The sequence below is a fragment of the Corvus kubaryi genome, unplaced genomic scaffold (genome assembly GCF_017639235.1).
Source record: "Corvus kubaryi isolate FWS band 111438036 unplaced genomic scaffold, C.kubaryi_AGA036_p1.0 37334, whole genome shotgun sequence".
Classification (NCBI taxonomy): domain Eukaryota; kingdom Metazoa; phylum Chordata; class Aves; order Passeriformes; family Corvidae; genus Corvus; species Corvus kubaryi.
Window position 1 is genome coordinate 21,331,482 of NW_024581108.1, and position 16,147 is coordinate 21,347,628.

The window sequence follows — 16,147 nt, forward strand, 5'->3', positions numbered from 1 at the left end:
TCAGGGCCCCTCTCCCAGGGCTCCATGGCAGGGGAGGGACCCCAACAAATTCCTGAAGCTTCCAAGTATCTACTCATATCTTCATTGAATGCAGAAGAGCCACAAATTAATACAAATGGCTTTCGTCGACAGGATTTTATTATTGTCTTCATCAAGTCTTCATTGAGACGACCAGTGTATGTGTTTTCCTGATAGCTCCAAGGAAGTTTTTCCAGTGAAGTTTCCTGGAAAGGTAAAAGGTTTGCTCTGTGTAATGTTAAAAAGGACAACATTGCTTAGAGCTGAATCTCCCTCCTCCCCTCAGAGTAGTACCCAGGATGATTTTCACCTTTGTGACACCTTGTGGGTGACACTGACCCTTCCTTAGAGCTGCATTCCTCTTTCCAAGCCCAGATGAAATCTTTCCCTGCCACAGGACCTGGCCACTTGCTCAGAGGGGACTGAACAAAACCTGAGTGTAACTATCACTAATAAATGCTGCAGACCCTTCTCCATCGAGAACCATCTCCCACGGCACCTTTCCTATCCCCAAGTCCCAAGTCTATTCCTCTCTATTGCCTCTCCCATTCCCAAGTCTCTTTCAGTCCCATCTCCCTTGACCAAAACTGAAAGAAGCCAGCTCTGCTCCAAATACAGCTCTGATCCCATGAGAAGTGTCAGATCCTGTGGTGCTGGATCCAGCAGGGACTCCCCTGCTGCAATTAATCAGGAGCAGAAGGTGCTCAGATGTGGTGGTGACAGGCAGCACAATGAAACACAGACAGATACATAATCCCAAGAGGGAGGATGCACGAACCAGCCTTGGACTACCACAAGCCTGCTAAGAGAGGAGGAAAAAGGGAGAGAGGAGGGGCAGACAGTGTTGACAGGGGTCAGGTGGGTTTCTTGCCCTTCGCTGATTGAATTTCAAGACCTCCTCATGCTCTTGAGACAGCCATCAAAGAGTTTAAACACCCTGAAAAGGGTATTTAAGCCATGTCACCAGAGACAATTATGGTTATGCTCCTACAGAGCAGCTGAGGGGGTGCCCAAGTCACCAGCACTTTTCCCCCTACCAAATCTCATCTTGCCGAGGCCACATGTGGAACAGAATGTATGAGGCAGTTCCACTGTGAGAGATACAAAAAATGATTCATCTGAGAAACTAAAAATGCAATGGGATTCATTCCCTTAGCATAAATAATTCTTTCTACATCCTCCCTGCAATGAATCCTCATTTCTGAAGGACATAATTTTTAACCACCAAATCCATGCAGAACACAGGCAACTTTGGGACCAAATGGAAATGAAAAAGACTGCTCAAAATATAAGACCACTGAGAGGTATGCCCTCCTCCCATGAATGTGGCAGAAAAGTAATTTTACAGAGGGGGAAACAACTTTTAGAAGTTTAAAAATGGATCAGCAAGGAAAAATAATTGCTGGGAAGTTGGTGCTAGCACACCAGAGGAGAGTTCTAGCTGTGAGCAATGAATGGAGGGATAAGGACAGATTAAGGCACTGGTATCAGGAAGAAAAAAACAGCTTATTTGCTGTATAGGTGCAGCAACAACTGTCTGAAATGGGGGGGAATAATCAACAGTGACTATGGAACAGCAGGTCCATCCCAATAGAACAGCTCTCAGGGAAGCAGAGAGGGACAGTGATGGTCACTTCCCCAAAATTCTCCAGACTAGGAGCAGTATGAGTACGTGCAGCAGATTTAAGAACAGCAGCTACTGGATCACAGATTAGGCTGAATGACTGGAAAAGAATTAAGATCATGTTCATGGAAAAGTGGAGGAAGCAGAGGCTCATTCAGCACACAGAACCCTCACACAAACACACTTCATAATCCATTTATTTACCTGGCTTAGGACATAAAATATTCTAATGTTCCAGTACCGAGCCAAATCCTGCAGAAGAGGTTTCAAATAAATTTTGTCAAAGGTAGGGAAGCAGCCAACAAGAGTTACAAAGGTTTCATCCTCTTCATCATCTGTTATGGACTGGAGAATGGGAATCATTGGTGCAAGGCCGGTGCCAGAGGCCAGCATGAGGAGTTCTCCATGCTAACAACAGAACAGAGAATTTGGAATGAGCTGTGATGGCTGGAAATGGGTGTGCTCATGGTCAGTTCCTCTTGCTGCCACACTGGTAAAGGATCTCTTGAGAAACAACATATCAGAAGGTCATGAACTGCTAAATTCACATCTCCGAATGTATTTTTCTGAAAAGGATTACAGAAAGCACTTAAAGGGTTTACATATCAAATCTAACAAAACTGGGTTTTACCCAAGTGTAATAATCTATCCTAACTTTACCCTTGATTTCAATTAATTCACATTCCAGTTTCAATTCTGCAGGATGCTTTGCTGACCCACTGTGTGTTTTCTTCCACTGGAAATGCTCCCTGGGTTTCTTCTGGTTGCTGCAAAGTAAAATCCTGAATGTCCTCTGGAGGAAACAAGTATGTCAGGAAGCAGGACACAATTGCTCTGCATAGAGCTTGGCCACTCAGATTTTGCTTATTTTTGTTGGGGGGGGTGGGGGGGGAAAAAACCCCACCAAAACAAACCCACCAAAACCCCCACAAAGCTTTGGGATCTTAATGACGAGTGTTTCAATTCTGCTCCTCATTTGAAAGGTCAGAATTAAGTAACTGAATTAGTGTGTGTGAGAAGCCTCCCCCTGAAACCAGATCTGCCTTTCCCTGCAGCCAGCCTGGTATTGGCAGGTGGGATCAGCGTTTGGGAAGTGACCTGACACCTCAACAGCTCAGGGAATACCCAAGGGAGGAGCAGATTAACACCTCCCCGTCGCCTGTGCTCAGTCACAACACAGAGATGTGGGTCAAACCAGGCAAAAACCCATCCACACTCATTGCTGGTGCAAAGAAAGATGTGCCCTTTGTTAGGCACATCACGAACTTCTACTGCAAGTGATGAACACAGAGCCTTGCTAATATGTTCCTGTCTCCCATCCACCTCCTCTTCCCTCTTAAATATTCTGCAGTTCAAGAAGGTGTTCCAACTGACTGCTAATGCTGTCACACTGCACAGTAACCCAGGAAGTCTCTAAAATAATCATGAAAACAGTAATCAAATTGAAGTCTTCCCTTCAGAGTATTGAACAAAGCTTGCTGCCACAGGCTGAAGCATCCTATGTCTCTTAGGAACTAACCTTATTAGGTCGATATGGGAACCCTCCAAATGGCCCACGCCAAAAGACCACGTCTCCTCTTTTCCACGTTTTTATGTATTGTGACATTAGCCCAGCTTCACAGCACTAATAGAAAACATTGCACAAAAGAAAAGAATAATTATACTCCATTGGAAAGTTTCCCAGCTTAAAGTCGATTATAAAGTTAGCTACATTTAAACGAAAAGGGGACAAAAAAACATTTCGTGTGTTTAAAAAAGAAAAAAAGAAAGATCTTTCTGTTTGAAAAATAACTCAAAAGTTATACCCAAAACAAAGACATTTAAATTAAATCATATTGGAACCACTCCAGCTTGACTATAATGTAAACACAACCCCCCTCTCATGCAGCCTGAATTTCCAAAACTGGAAAAAGCTTATCAGAGTTCTTGCTTACAAAGCACACAGAGAAGACTGTGTTGAATGCAAAGCAAAATGCAGGCCTTCAAGTGTTCTCCAAATCTCTGGGTATGGGGTCTGGAAATGCCCTCTGGGTACTATTAGTTACATAAACACCACACAGCTCTTGCTTTGTTTCAGTCTCTCAGATGCTGTGCTGATACAATTAGTGACCCAAAGCCAGGTTTCTCATTTGTAAAACTCTTGTTTTCAGAAGAGATCATCTGGATGCTGAGGGATGCCTCCACAATTCCAAAAGAATATGTTAATATTGGCCCCATGGAAGAAAAACACGAGCAAAAAATCCTGCTTTACTTTCTACCAAGCACAAACAACATTATCCAGGCTGTTGCCTGCAGGAATGCTGATCTCACTCATGACTGATGAGAAGGGAGGAGAGGCTGGAAAATGAAGGGCTTGTCCAAGTAGTCTTGTTGCCATCCATGCCCTAAATGTGTGTCCACTGTGTGGTTAAAGAGAACAGAAGTGAGCAAAAGACCGGCCACAGTCCGAGACGTGGCCGGAAAACCAGAACTGGCCCAAGCAGCAAGAGCAGAGAAGCCCAAAGCTGCAGCACACGATGGATGTCGCCAGGATAAGCCTGGGGAAGAGCAACACAACCAGGGGCCAGAAGATGGGATGTGGTACAAGCCCTTGGCAACTCCAGCCCACACAAAAGAAGCGTATTTGGGGGTATTTCCTGCACAGGCATTGGAGAGAAGCCCAGCTCCACACCCCGGTGCCTTGGCTGGCCACCAAGCTGCACTGCAGGCAAACAAAATTGGTGAACCACAAAGCAGCTCAGAAAAAGCGAGTGAGGGAGCCTGTGCTTGTGCTTGCAAGCAGTGTTAGCTAAGAAAGAACACAGATGCTCCTCCCCTCCCAGCCCCTCACTTAAACCTGAAATATTAAGAAGTATTAGCACCAGTTGTTACATTCAAAAGGTAAATCACACACACATCCAGGCTCTGAGTTATTGTTAGAATTATTTTATGTTCAGAGGGCTCTGGGCAGGTGCTAAGTCTCGTGCAAAGAGTGTGCAGTTGCATCAAAGAAGCAAATTTTATACCTCCCTTCTTCAAATACATCTGGAAACCCAAGGCAAGAGCAGAGAAGTCAGGCCCACTTACTGCCTATTCCCAAAGGACCAGGATAATGGAAACTAAAACAATCCTTCTTTCACCAAAATTATTTCCAAAAAATTGAAGTGAAAAGTCATTGAGTGGGTTTAAAATGAGTTTTTCTAAATAAAAAGAAAAAAAAAAAAAAACCCACAATTCCTGGGGGAAAACTTCCACACCCCATTTTACATGGAGAGAAACCCTAACATTATAAAATCACTCAAAAAGAGGGTTATGCTCTGTAAATGGCAACTCCCTCACTCTTAACTGTAGTATCACAAATGCAATGCTGTAATAACAGGAGACAGAAGGGTTTGAACAGTGCTTGGATTGCATAGTAATAATAATATACTACTTTCCAAAATTGCCTCAATAGTGTGAAATACACCACAACCTACAGAGTGAGTTATAAAAATGGCTGCTTTACACTGGGTGTTACCAACCTCTTCTGTCACTGCCAGAGAATAACTATAGCCCCTTTTGGGATGAAAGGTTCTATATAAAGGAAAGGTATCATTACAATCATTACTATTATTATTGAAATGCAAAACCTGTGAGTAATGAGCCGCTATACATGAAATTTCACAGTCATCCTGTGAATATATCCTATTAATGCAACTCAAATGCAACATTTCTCTCCCCTACCACACACCAATTGCCACAAGAATGGGGAAATGACCCTCCCACAGGTGTCCTAGAGAAGCTGTTCACTCTTCTAAAGAGCAGGGTTTGTGTTCGAACACACAATGCATAATAAACCCCACAAACATGAAATCCTGGAAGACAGGCAGAGGACAAGTGGCCCTTCTCTGCAAGCCACCTGGGATACCCAGCACTCTGAATTTCACACCTGTACTCAAATCTGTGTCTGCCCTGGGGAATCACTAGTGACATACAGATACAGTATTGGAAAAACGTTCAAGCTGGTATTTGCCACACAAAGTAATCATTTACGAGGGCCCTACAAACTATATGAGACAAATTTCCAGCCAAATCTCCTATAAAATCCTTTTGAACTCAAACAGCATTTTGTGGTTGTCTCCAGAAAGGCAAGGGCACTTGAACAAAATGGGCTCTGCCACCCTGTCCACTCTGACAGATGCAGCCTGTGCCCATGGGACACCTCTCTGCCCCATGGGCAGAGTCCCTCTCAGGCTGCTGCTCCAGAGCCCTGTCTGCACACCAGGAACAGCTGCCCACTGACAGAGGGGTGTTCTTCAAGTAAATACAAGGGGGAGATAAGGGCAAACATGTCCCAAAATCAGTGGTTCAGCTGGGCTGACAACTGGGTGCGATTTCAAAGACAGCCTGAAAAAGCAAACGGAAAGGTGGGAAGTGGAATGGACACCTCTTTCCACCCGAGGGGCTCTCCCAAGTGCTCCAAGGGCTTCTGCAGCAAAGCATTTGTTTGTGTGTCAACTTCTTCTGCTTTCAGTTTTGTGGGAAAAACTGCAATTTTTATCAACAAAGCACAACTGCTTCGAAACAACGGAGGAACCGGTCCATGAGGGATTTGAGACAGTCTCACTTGAAGCACTGACAGCTCGCTTGGTTCCTAAAGAAAACACCTTATACTCTAATCCATATTGTCCAGGCTTACTTACTTTAATTAGAACTTCAAAGTAACCTTCTGCATTCCCAGGGCTAATTGGAGTATAGGCTCTCTGGACCTCCAAACCATTCACCACTCCTCTGAGAAGAGAGACAGGAACCCGTTGTGACTTGGGTCAGCTGGGATTACCAAACTCCTGCAGCTCTCTGGGAAGATTGGGCAGGCAGTAGGTCCTCTTTGCAGCAGCCCAGCCTGTGCACAGGTACAAAACATTTCCCTTCCAGAGGCAGAAATCTAGGGGGAATACAAGAGCTAACAGCATCTTTTGTTTTCCTGGTGGCAGCCTCAGCTGTACCACATCCAGCTCTTGGACACACCCCTGAAAGGGATTTTGTGAGAACATGCAAGAGTGGCAAAGGGGAGAGAAAACACTTCAGTTTGCTGTTCCTTTTGAGCTGGGGTCACTTTCTGCATCCAGTCAGCACCTGGTAATCAAATAAAAGCCAAGGCACAGCCTTGACCTCAGGCCTTGTCAATATAGACTGCATTTTCCTGTAAGTCTTCCCTTTCCATGGAATTATCCACCCTGCTCTATGCTACTGACCACGGGAATTGATTGAAGTGACCAAACTTTTTCTAAGCTATGTGATGAGCCAGGGCTGAAGGGAGGAGCCTGTGCTGTCAGCAGAGCCAGCTGCACACACCAGCCCTGAACATACCAGGGACGTCAAGAGATGCCCATCAGTGGCATCCTAACAGGACTTTCTCTATCTGGCAATAATCACCACAGATGGCTGAGAGACAGAAACTTTCCCCAAGTGGCCCCTTTCTGGCAAGCAATAAACTACACAGGAGGGTTGTTTTGCTAGAAATCAGTCAGGCAGTGCCTGGGTACTGGGGTGCTGAGTTACCCCAAGATATAGGGCCTAAAATACTGAGGTCTGGGACAAGCGCAGCTCATTGTCTTCATTCCAACACACTGGAGTAAATCATCTGCTGTAACATCTATTCTGTAAGTCCTTTCTGCAAATGGATTTTCTTAATCACACCTAGTTCTTTCTGACCCACCAACGCAGGGATAATGCTGAACAAAACTACAGCTTTTACCTTAGAATTAGTAGGGGCAGTGAGCTCTTTCATCTGTGTCATTGTGGAGGTACAGAAATCATGATTTGCCTGCTATGAAGCCTTTGTCTATTGACAAAACCCTACGTGTTAGGTTACATAATGCAGACTGTTTAACTAGCACAGAGAACAATACCTTAACACGATATGTTGTCCTAAACTCAATCGCAGGCTGCTATTTCCCGGTAATTCAAATTTGTACTGGTAGGTGTCCTCTGTCAGCTGCTCCACCGAGCTCACGCTGAATGCAGTGAATGTATCTGGATTCAGCTCTGAATTATTGCTCTGCAAGAACAACAATAAATAATTACTTGGTTAGATGGTGTCTTTTATGATTTCATTTTTCTCTGGAAGCAAACGTGTGTGGTAATTTAGCGCCAGAGATACTCAGGACGTGTATTAAACGCTGAGGCCTGGTGCAAATTCCAGCTCTCTGCTGATTCATTATCATGTTCTGCAGCGTGCACTTTGGGATCTTGCATTTCTCCCCACCACCACCTTTTTAAATTACACTTTTTTACACCTTACAGCAAGGTCATCCTATTATGACTCACTGCAATCATTTTCTCATGTCTGGAGACAAACAGAAATAATTCTGCTCAAAGAGCCACACGCTGCTTTGGAGGCAACTTTGCAACCTGCTGATGGCCACAGTGAACAGAAAATATTGTCAGTTGTTTCAGCTGATCTTTTTTGCTTGACCCACCATAGTTAATCTTATGTAAAAGGGCACTGACAGGCTTAAAAATTACACTCTGAAGACAACTGCTCCACCACACACAATGCAGCTTTCTTCAGCATCAAAACACAAGCCTAAGGATCAGGAAAAGATGAGAAAGGTGAGGAAAACAAAGCTTCTCGGAGGAAGCTCGGAGAGGAGAAGCTGCAGATCCAGGGCTGTAATGTGACACCAGGGAGAACTCTACACTTGGAAAATCACATTACAGCAGGGAGAGATCGGCCAAGGGGGAGGGTGAAGGCTGAGTTTGGGGAACTGCATTTACAGCCATCTCTTAAGGCAGCACTTGAATTTATTGCTGCATCCCTCACCCATCACCACAACCCCACACCCGAACAAGTACGATCAAAGCACAGGCTCCAGGATGCACTGAAGATAAATCAACCTGCTCCTTCTTTCCAACGAGAAGGCTTTTGTCTTGCAGTGCTTTGGCTCTCTCCCACTGTGCAAGCTCCTTCTCGTACACATCGTAGATGCAGGGCTTGCAGCCGCTGCCGCAGCACTGGGATGGAGAAGGTTCCTGGGGCCTCAGACCCAGCCAGTCCTGCTCGTTGCCACTCATTGCCTGCAAAACACAAGCCCTGCATCAAACCCAGCACGCTGAAAAGCAGCGCGTGCTCATCAGCTGGGTGCTTTTGGAGAAGGACTGAGAAAATCTCTCTCGAGCATCTTGCACGTGTATCAAACTGAAAACCTGGAGCTGATCTGTGTCTGCAACACCCCATTTTTGCTCGAGTACTCAATGCCTGGTGCAGAAATGCCAAACCTCACAGCCACCAGAGCAGAGCCTTAGTCCAGCCTCAGGCCCTCCTCCCCAGCCAAAGTTACACCCTTTAATCCTGCTCGTTCTGCCTTGGTGATCTTCAAAACAGCAGCTTGGTCACCCGGAGCAGAAACATCTTAAAAACCTGCTGCTCGGTCCAGGAGAAAGGGTGACAAACCCAACCACCAAGACAATGGGTAACAAACCCAACCACCAGATGTGGCCTGAGTTTTGTGCAGCTTTGGAACATGGGAGAGCAGCGAGCTGAAAGCAGCATTTAAGAGCCAAGAGACTTGAGGCAAACAGGGCAAAGTCTGAGGCAAACAACCACTTTGGTTATGGGCTTTGAATATGGCTTTAAACGCACAGGTAGGGGAGGGCAAGAAGCACAGGATTTTATCCCTTGCTCCCGCTGCTTCCGAATGAGTTGTACCCATTGAACACTCCTCAGGTCAAAATCATGCTGCAGACCTCGCGGGGACCCTGCTATTTTTACCCATCGGCTGAGTTAAGGCTGTTCACAACACACTTGTCCGCATCCTTTGAACACAAAGCGGTCCACAGGAAGTTATGGAGCCACGGGTGACGAAGCGGAGGAAGCGAACATTTATTAGCGCTTCTAGCAGTTTCATTGTCAAGGTCAATTAATTAACTAACCTTCACCCCTGTAACAGAACACACTTATTTTAAGGAGGGGGGTGCGGAACGGAAGAGAGAGCCAAGGGCCACTGGTCCAGCTTCTCACCGCGCCCGCTCTGTCCGGAGACCCGGCGCACCCACGGGCTATGAACGGGGATAACCCGCCGTGGCCGCGGGTGAGTCCGAGACGCCCAGGCTCGGGGCTGCGCAGATTTACAGAGTTTCGAGCACTTACTGTGCGCGCCCGAGAGCTCAGACACACCGACCCGGGGGAGCGCAGCCCCGACCTCTCCTGCCCCGGGACACGAGCGCTAACCCCGCCGGCACCCGTCCGGGGATGGTCCCTCAAGTGCCCCCCGCCCCGCAGGCGATGAGGCGCCTCTCCCCGCCCACTTCCCCATTTATCAGCCCAGCACCTGCCCTCACCCGCCAGGCAATTTACCGACCCTCCCTTACCGCGGGGCGCGCCTGCCCGCCATTGGCCGCCGCCGCTGTCAGTCACCGGGGGTGACGGTGGGGGAAGAGCTCTCGCCAAGATGGCGGCGGGCGGGCGCTGAGGCGGCGGCGGGAGGAGGAGGAGGAGGAGGATGGCGGTGGGGCCGATGGCGCTGAGGCGGGCGGTGGCGGCGGCGCGGGGCCTCACCCGTGGCTTCGTCACCCGCGCGGGGCGGCCCCGCCACCGCGCGCCGCTGCCGCGCACGCCCTGGACCGTGCGCGGGCCGCCGCCGGAGGTGCTGGCGGAGATGGCGGAGCGGCGGCCGGTGCGGGAGCAGGTGGAGCTGGACACCATCACATACGCGGGACGGCTGCATTACATGCCCGGCCTGGCCCGGCCGCGCTTCCCGGCCTGGGACCGCGGCTGGCGTGACCCCTGGCACTCGCCGGGGCCGCGCTACGAGGAGATGCCGCTGTACAAGGAGCGCGGGTGCTACATCTGCCATCAGGGTGTCCGCATGCTGGAAGGTACCACACACCCCGCGCTGTCCGCAGCGCTGCCCCTTCCCAGACACTTGCCCTTCTCTGCCTGCCAAGGGTTCTCCTCGCACAGAGTGTAAAACACGGGCTGTGAAGAGCCTGCCCAGCCCCATGAGCTGCCAGGCATAACATATAGAATGGCTTGGGTTGGAAAGGAGCCTTGAGGATCACCTCTGTCACCTGTGATAGATCGTGTTGGGTTTTGTTTCCAGGAGTGCGGCAGGCGCAGTGGCTCACCAAGACGAAGCTGGTGGAAGGTTTGCCCCCAGCCGTGCAGGGCATTGTGGATGACCCGGTACACGGGCTCCAGGAGCTCGAGGGGAGGGCGAAACACGCGGTGTCCCACGCGCGGCTCTGGGACACGGCAGAAGTTGCTCCCAGGAGGGAACAATATTGGTGAGTCCTCAGCTGTAGGGGAGGTTTTAAACGCTACAAAGAAATTCATACATAGGTATGTTGTTGAAAGAGGGTCTGCTGTGCAAGACCCTTTGCGTCAGATTGTCAGACAAAAAACCCAACAACCAAAGCAACAAATAAAACCCAATTCTGAATATTGACAGTAGTACTGGCATAAACACTACACTAGATTAAAGCTTCTTTCAGGCCAATGTCTCCGTTTCAACTCAAGATCTACTTCTAGCTGATGCAGAATATCAGTTTTTAAAATAATTGTAAGCATTACCTCTGCCAACTTAAAACAGGACTGGTGTGTGTGATACCGATCTGCAATCTCTGTTAACTGTTTGGGAGTGTTATGCCATCATATGTTTTACATACAGTAATTTTACAGCATTTGCGCCCCAGAAGCATCTGCCTGCTATTATGATCTCATTTTTATGTAACTGTTTCTTTTCTCATTTTACAGCCCAGTGCTGTTTGAAAACCTGATGCATATATGCCGGTTAATGTCTGGGAAGTATCCTCCTCTGAGTAAAAGGATGTTGGCTAGAAACTGCAGGATAGCAGCTACGTGGGAAAGAGGTCAGTTGCTGCCGTGGTGGAAGAATTTAGCTCTGTAAGATAAGAGGGGTAGCAAAGCTCCTGGCTTTAAGGCTGAGGGCTTGGAGAAAATTAAACAATTCCTGGAGCCAGGTGATTCTGGTTTCGATAGTACTGTTGGCATGGGCAGCCTTGGATGATGGCAGGATGCTGTCTCTGAGGAGATTATTAGGTGTTAATCAATATTGACAAGATGGTGGCAGAAGGGAACCATTGTCTCAGGCCTGATTGTTTATTTTCATGTGTCCTAAATCACTGCTGTTGTTTTTCTAAGGATGTTTAGTTAAGAACCCTAGCAATTAACACTGGCATTTTAAAAGAAGAACCTATAGCTGAGCTACTATTTAAAATGGGTTTGGAGGTGAGGGGGAGAGAGTGAGCCTTGCAGAACAGACTTGCAGAAGCAAATGTATGTACATCTCTCCCTAATGTTATTTCACCAGTGTTTGACTGTAGCCTAATTTCCCTCCCCAGAATCCATCCTCCTTCAGGTCCGTGGCCTGAGTGGAATACTCATGAACTCTATGACCCCAATACCACCAGTAGCCTCCAAGGAGGAGATACTGGCCACCAAAGAACATGTTCTGGAGACCTTCAATCCCATTGCACCTACAATCGATCTTCAGGAGGTGAACGTGTACAAAGAGCTCAATGATACAGGTCAGTGTTGATGATAATTATCTGTCTGTGTACAGGTTAACCTGGGGCCCTTGTCCTTCTGTGGGGCAGCTGAGAGTAGGGAGTGTGTGGGAATGAAGGGACAGAGGAATGGGCACAGGTTTGCAGTGCAAGTGCTCCAGACCTGTGGTGAGTACACTGTTGCCTAAGCAGGACCGAGGAGAAGAACTTAAACCCCAGCAAACTACTTGAGCAGTTCCTGAAGATAATGGGAGAAAACCTTGGCTGCGTAGTGTCTTCCTGAGCGGTTTCTGACATGATTACATGCCCTTTAGGTTTTGCAGATGGTTATCCTTACTCTCATCCTCACACCCTGTTCTTCCTGGAGTCGGCCAACGTTCGCACCGACAGGTTCAGACCAGAACAGCTCCGTGCTAAAATGCTGATGTTTGCTTTTGGCAACGCGCTGGCCAAGGCCAAGGCGCTCCACGGGGTACGTATGGGAGGCCGTGCTGGGCCTCTCTTCTTCTTCTAGTGCTGCAGCCAGTGGAGAGGGGCCTGAAAGCCCCTCACAGTAGTTGTCACATCCAGGCTTCCCTGTCCAGAGGTCAAAACCCAACCTTCAGAAATCCACCGCTCAGCGTGTTTGTGATGTAACACGCACCGGGGTGGCATGGGCAGGAACCAGGGGGTGAGTTCAGCTGTAAAACTCTAACCCATCCCACAGCTCAGTATGTAAATTGACACTTCATTGCTGGCTGAAGGAGGCATTTTAATTAAAATACAAAATCTACATTCAAAACTTGTTTGACTAGGGTAATTTTCTGGGCAAGGTAACAATATATTTATTTAAATCCTGGCTTTAAACCAACCCAAAGATGCAGAATCAGCAAATACTTACACAATTTCTGTTGTAACTAGCTTTTAAAACATTCTCCCCCACATGCCCCTTCTTTTCCTAGGATGATCCTAGGGTTTTGGAGCAGCCAGTAGTGGTGCAAAGCATTGGCACAGATGGCCAGCTCTTCCAGTTCATGGTGTTCCAGTTAAATACAACAGACCTTGTCTCTAGTGATGGTGTGAAAAATCTAGTCTGGATTGACTCTGATCAGAACCTGTATGAGAAAGCCCAGTGTGTCCCAGAAGTCAAGAAGAGAGTTGTTACGGTAAGGAAAACTTGGGAAATGGTCATAGAAATGCTGCCCTTTCACCTCAGCTGGGGGTCTGGGAGCTGGCACAGAGCTGCAGCAGGTTTTAAACCAGCTGGAGGGACCTGAAGTGGGCATTTGCCTCATTTTTACCTGAGCAGGTGTTTCTGAGGGGACCAGTTCCTGGGTATTTGTAGTGCTGATGTGCCACATGCCAAGCTTAACGTGAACTCCAGCATACAGATATCCCCAGCTGTAATCCACCATCTCGTAATGTGCTTGTTTAAAACCAGCTCTGATGAAGGGAGCACGCACATGCAACCATCAGCCTTGCTGGGGAGTAAATAGAGCACAGGGCTGCCAGTACTGGTTATACTGGGAGGGCATCTCACTGATGGGCAAAGGGGCGCTGCCCTCTGAGACTGGCACCAGTGGAAGTACCCCCACGCAAACCCTTCTGGGGAGGGAGAGCATGATTTGGAAGCTGCCATGCCTGAAAGTCTTATTCAAGCATGTTTAAAGCCGTTGTTTGTCTACATTAATCACTTCACTGCAAACTGAGCATCCGTGTCTTTTTCTCTGCAGAAGCCCGGTGGAATTTCTGGCTTTCAGCCAGACACATTCAAGAAGTTTCTGGCACTCTATCTGCATGGAACTGTGTGAAATTCAGCTCAAATGAAAATACTTCACCAACTGTACCTGCTGCTTCCCTTTGCCAGAACTGTCGTATAATTAAAGAAAGGTGGATTAATTTACTTTAAAAAATAAATTATATTGTTACTGAAAGTAAAAATTTTTTTAAAACTAAATAGTGCATGAAGAAACTCTTTCATTTTAGGGGCTCACCTCTGGATTTGGGTTAAGAGAAGTCATCAGATGCATCATCCTGCACTCTTCCTCCATTGCCTGGGAAGAACATAAGCCAGTCATTATTCCTCTGCGCAGGCTCTGCTCTCAGTGTGCATCTGCACAGAGCCAGACTCAAACCTATTCCCGAGGTTGCTTTGAGTCCCTCTGAATGCAGAAGAGACTTAAAAAGCTTCAAGGGGAAAGCCTGAGCCACGAGCCTTTTTCATTCTGCCTGGCTTTGACTTTGTTTTACTCCTGGCTGCTGTGGGATGCGTCGTGCTGCCCTGTGCTTAGTTCCCAAAGCACTTAATCGGAGGGATTGCTTTGTTGGATCTGTAGAACCACAGTCCTTTTATCCCCCAATCCTGGATGAAGAGACCTGTGCATTTGGGGAAAGTGGTGTAGAATGTAGCGGGAAACTTTGGTGCCTGTAGCTGGTATTTGCTGCTAAAAATACAAAGGAAGAATTTCTTCCTGCCACACAGAGTTAACTGAGCAGGAAGCGTATTCTTTTTAACATGGGGGGATTAGTGTGGGTTTTGTATGAAAGCTAAATTAGCTGCAGCCAAATGTAGAATGTTTTGCAGTTCTGATACCCTCCAGCACATGGGAAGGAAGAGGACAGCCTGTGCTATTTTAAGGTGTGGAAGAGCACATTTCCAAGAAATTCATCTCACTTCAGCGTCTTGTGTCAGAGGCTGGTCTGTGCTTTGTGATCTCTGGCTGCCTGGATGAACACCCCAGTTGTGTGTTCCAGCCCCAGTCCATGAGGCAGCTCCACTCCGCAGGTTTCAGGAACATGCACCAGTCACATTTGAGATCAACAATTGCACCCTGTAAATTGGGATGCAGTGGCTGCAAGCTAAATCAATAAATCCCTCCATAGTTAGGAGGAGTGCTTGAAAGAGAAATAACCTCCTAAGTGTTGCATTGCTCTGCATCATCTTAATCCTGCTTGCTCCAGGGATGCCGAATTTAGCTCGTCGGAGTAGATCTGCTCAGGTCTGTGATTTGCACCCAGGTGTTTGGGAATACATTTTAACAGAGCTGTGCTCTGTGGAGCCTGTCACAAGCAGTGGGTGTTTCTTTCTCGGACTGTTGGCTCCCTGCTGTGTCACACAGACCCTACTTGACATCCTTTTGCTCTTCCAGCTTCGGGTCATTACCCGTCCTAGGGAGGAAGCCCTGTAGGGCAGCCAGCTGCCCATTAGCATTCCTGAGGAGAGAATTTCCCTGAGGAAGCCTAGTGGAAGAGCGGCTGTGGTGGGGAGGGGTTGTGTAGAGGTGGAACACCTCATGCGCTTCTAGTAGATGTGGGAACTTGTGGGGATGGTCTGTCTGGAAGAGGTAGAGTCCCTTCAGCTGCTTTTACCTCTCAACAAAGACATCTCTGTCAGGGCATGCAGCTGAAGAGGAGAGAACGAGGGAAGCTGGAATCCTGCTGTGTCCAAGCTGAGCTGAGACAAAGCACAAGCACAGGGAGGGATGGACGAAGGCAGAGCAAAGGGAGTTTTGAAAAACAGTGGAAGCAGCGAGACATGGGATGGTCAGCAGGAAAACAAGGCTTCAGGGGTTGTGTGAGGCGTCAGGAAGCCACTAGAGGCGAGGGGATCTCACACGACAAGCATGTGAGACCACGTCCCTGCTTTGCTCGGGCACAGCCACTCCCACCTGAGGCAGGGGGCAAGTGGTACTCGCGCGTCGCTGGAAGGAGCATCTGATCCTCCTGCAGGGAATGCTCATCTGAGGGTCTGGAGGGGAGCTCAAGGTGGGGGAGAGTGGAGCTCCCAGCTTGGCACCTGGCACAGATGCTCAGGTTGGCCTGTCTTGGTCCAGGAACCAGGCAGCCCCTACCAGCTGTCCGTGGTGTCCTGCTGTGCTTCCCAAGCACTCTGCATGGCTCGGCTCTCCCAGTTCCTCCAGTGTGGCTTGCTGGAATCAGCCCAGCTGAGGGAGGTGGGATGGGGAGCCCAACAATGGGTCACAGAAGCACATCTGGGTTGGCACATATGAGTTGGCATCAATAAGTTATAAAGGCTTG

The 16,147-nt window shown here is 48.1% G+C and overlaps 2 protein-coding genes across 5 annotated transcripts in view; one reads left to right on the forward strand and one right to left on the reverse strand.

Annotated features, from left to right (window-relative positions):
- LOC121665892 (NADH-cytochrome b5 reductase-like) overlaps positions 1-10,148 on the reverse strand; it is an 11,069-nt gene extending 921 nt beyond the window's left edge. The window contains exons 1-7 of one of the 4 annotated variants that reach the window (XM_042030756.1): positions 9,974-10,148; positions 8,501-8,680; positions 7,513-7,661; positions 6,304-6,391; positions 3,162-3,266; positions 1,847-2,050; positions 53-224 (exon numbers count right to left, since the gene is read on the reverse strand). In XM_042030756.1, the coding sequence (XP_041886690.1) occupies positions 53-224; positions 1,847-2,050; positions 3,162-3,266; positions 6,304-6,391; positions 7,513-7,661; positions 8,501-8,677 (895 nt within the window). In that variant the 5' untranslated portion in view covers positions 8,678-8,680; positions 9,974-10,148. The other 3 variants (XM_042030759.1, XM_042030758.1, XM_042030757.1) reach the window with 3 other exon arrangements.
- On the forward strand, positions 10,085-14,066 carry MRPL37 (mitochondrial ribosomal protein L37). Its single transcript, XM_042030752.1, has 7 exons — positions 10,085-10,480; positions 10,705-10,888; positions 11,358-11,473; positions 11,966-12,151; positions 12,445-12,602; positions 13,072-13,275; positions 13,843-14,066. Exons 1-7 carry the CDS (start codon positions 10,105-10,107, stop codon positions 13,918-13,920), a joined length of 1,302 nt encoding a protein of 433 aa, XP_041886686.1. The 5' UTR covers positions 10,085-10,104; the 3' UTR covers positions 13,921-14,066.
- The last annotated feature ends 2,081 nt before the right edge of the window (positions 14,067-16,147 follow it).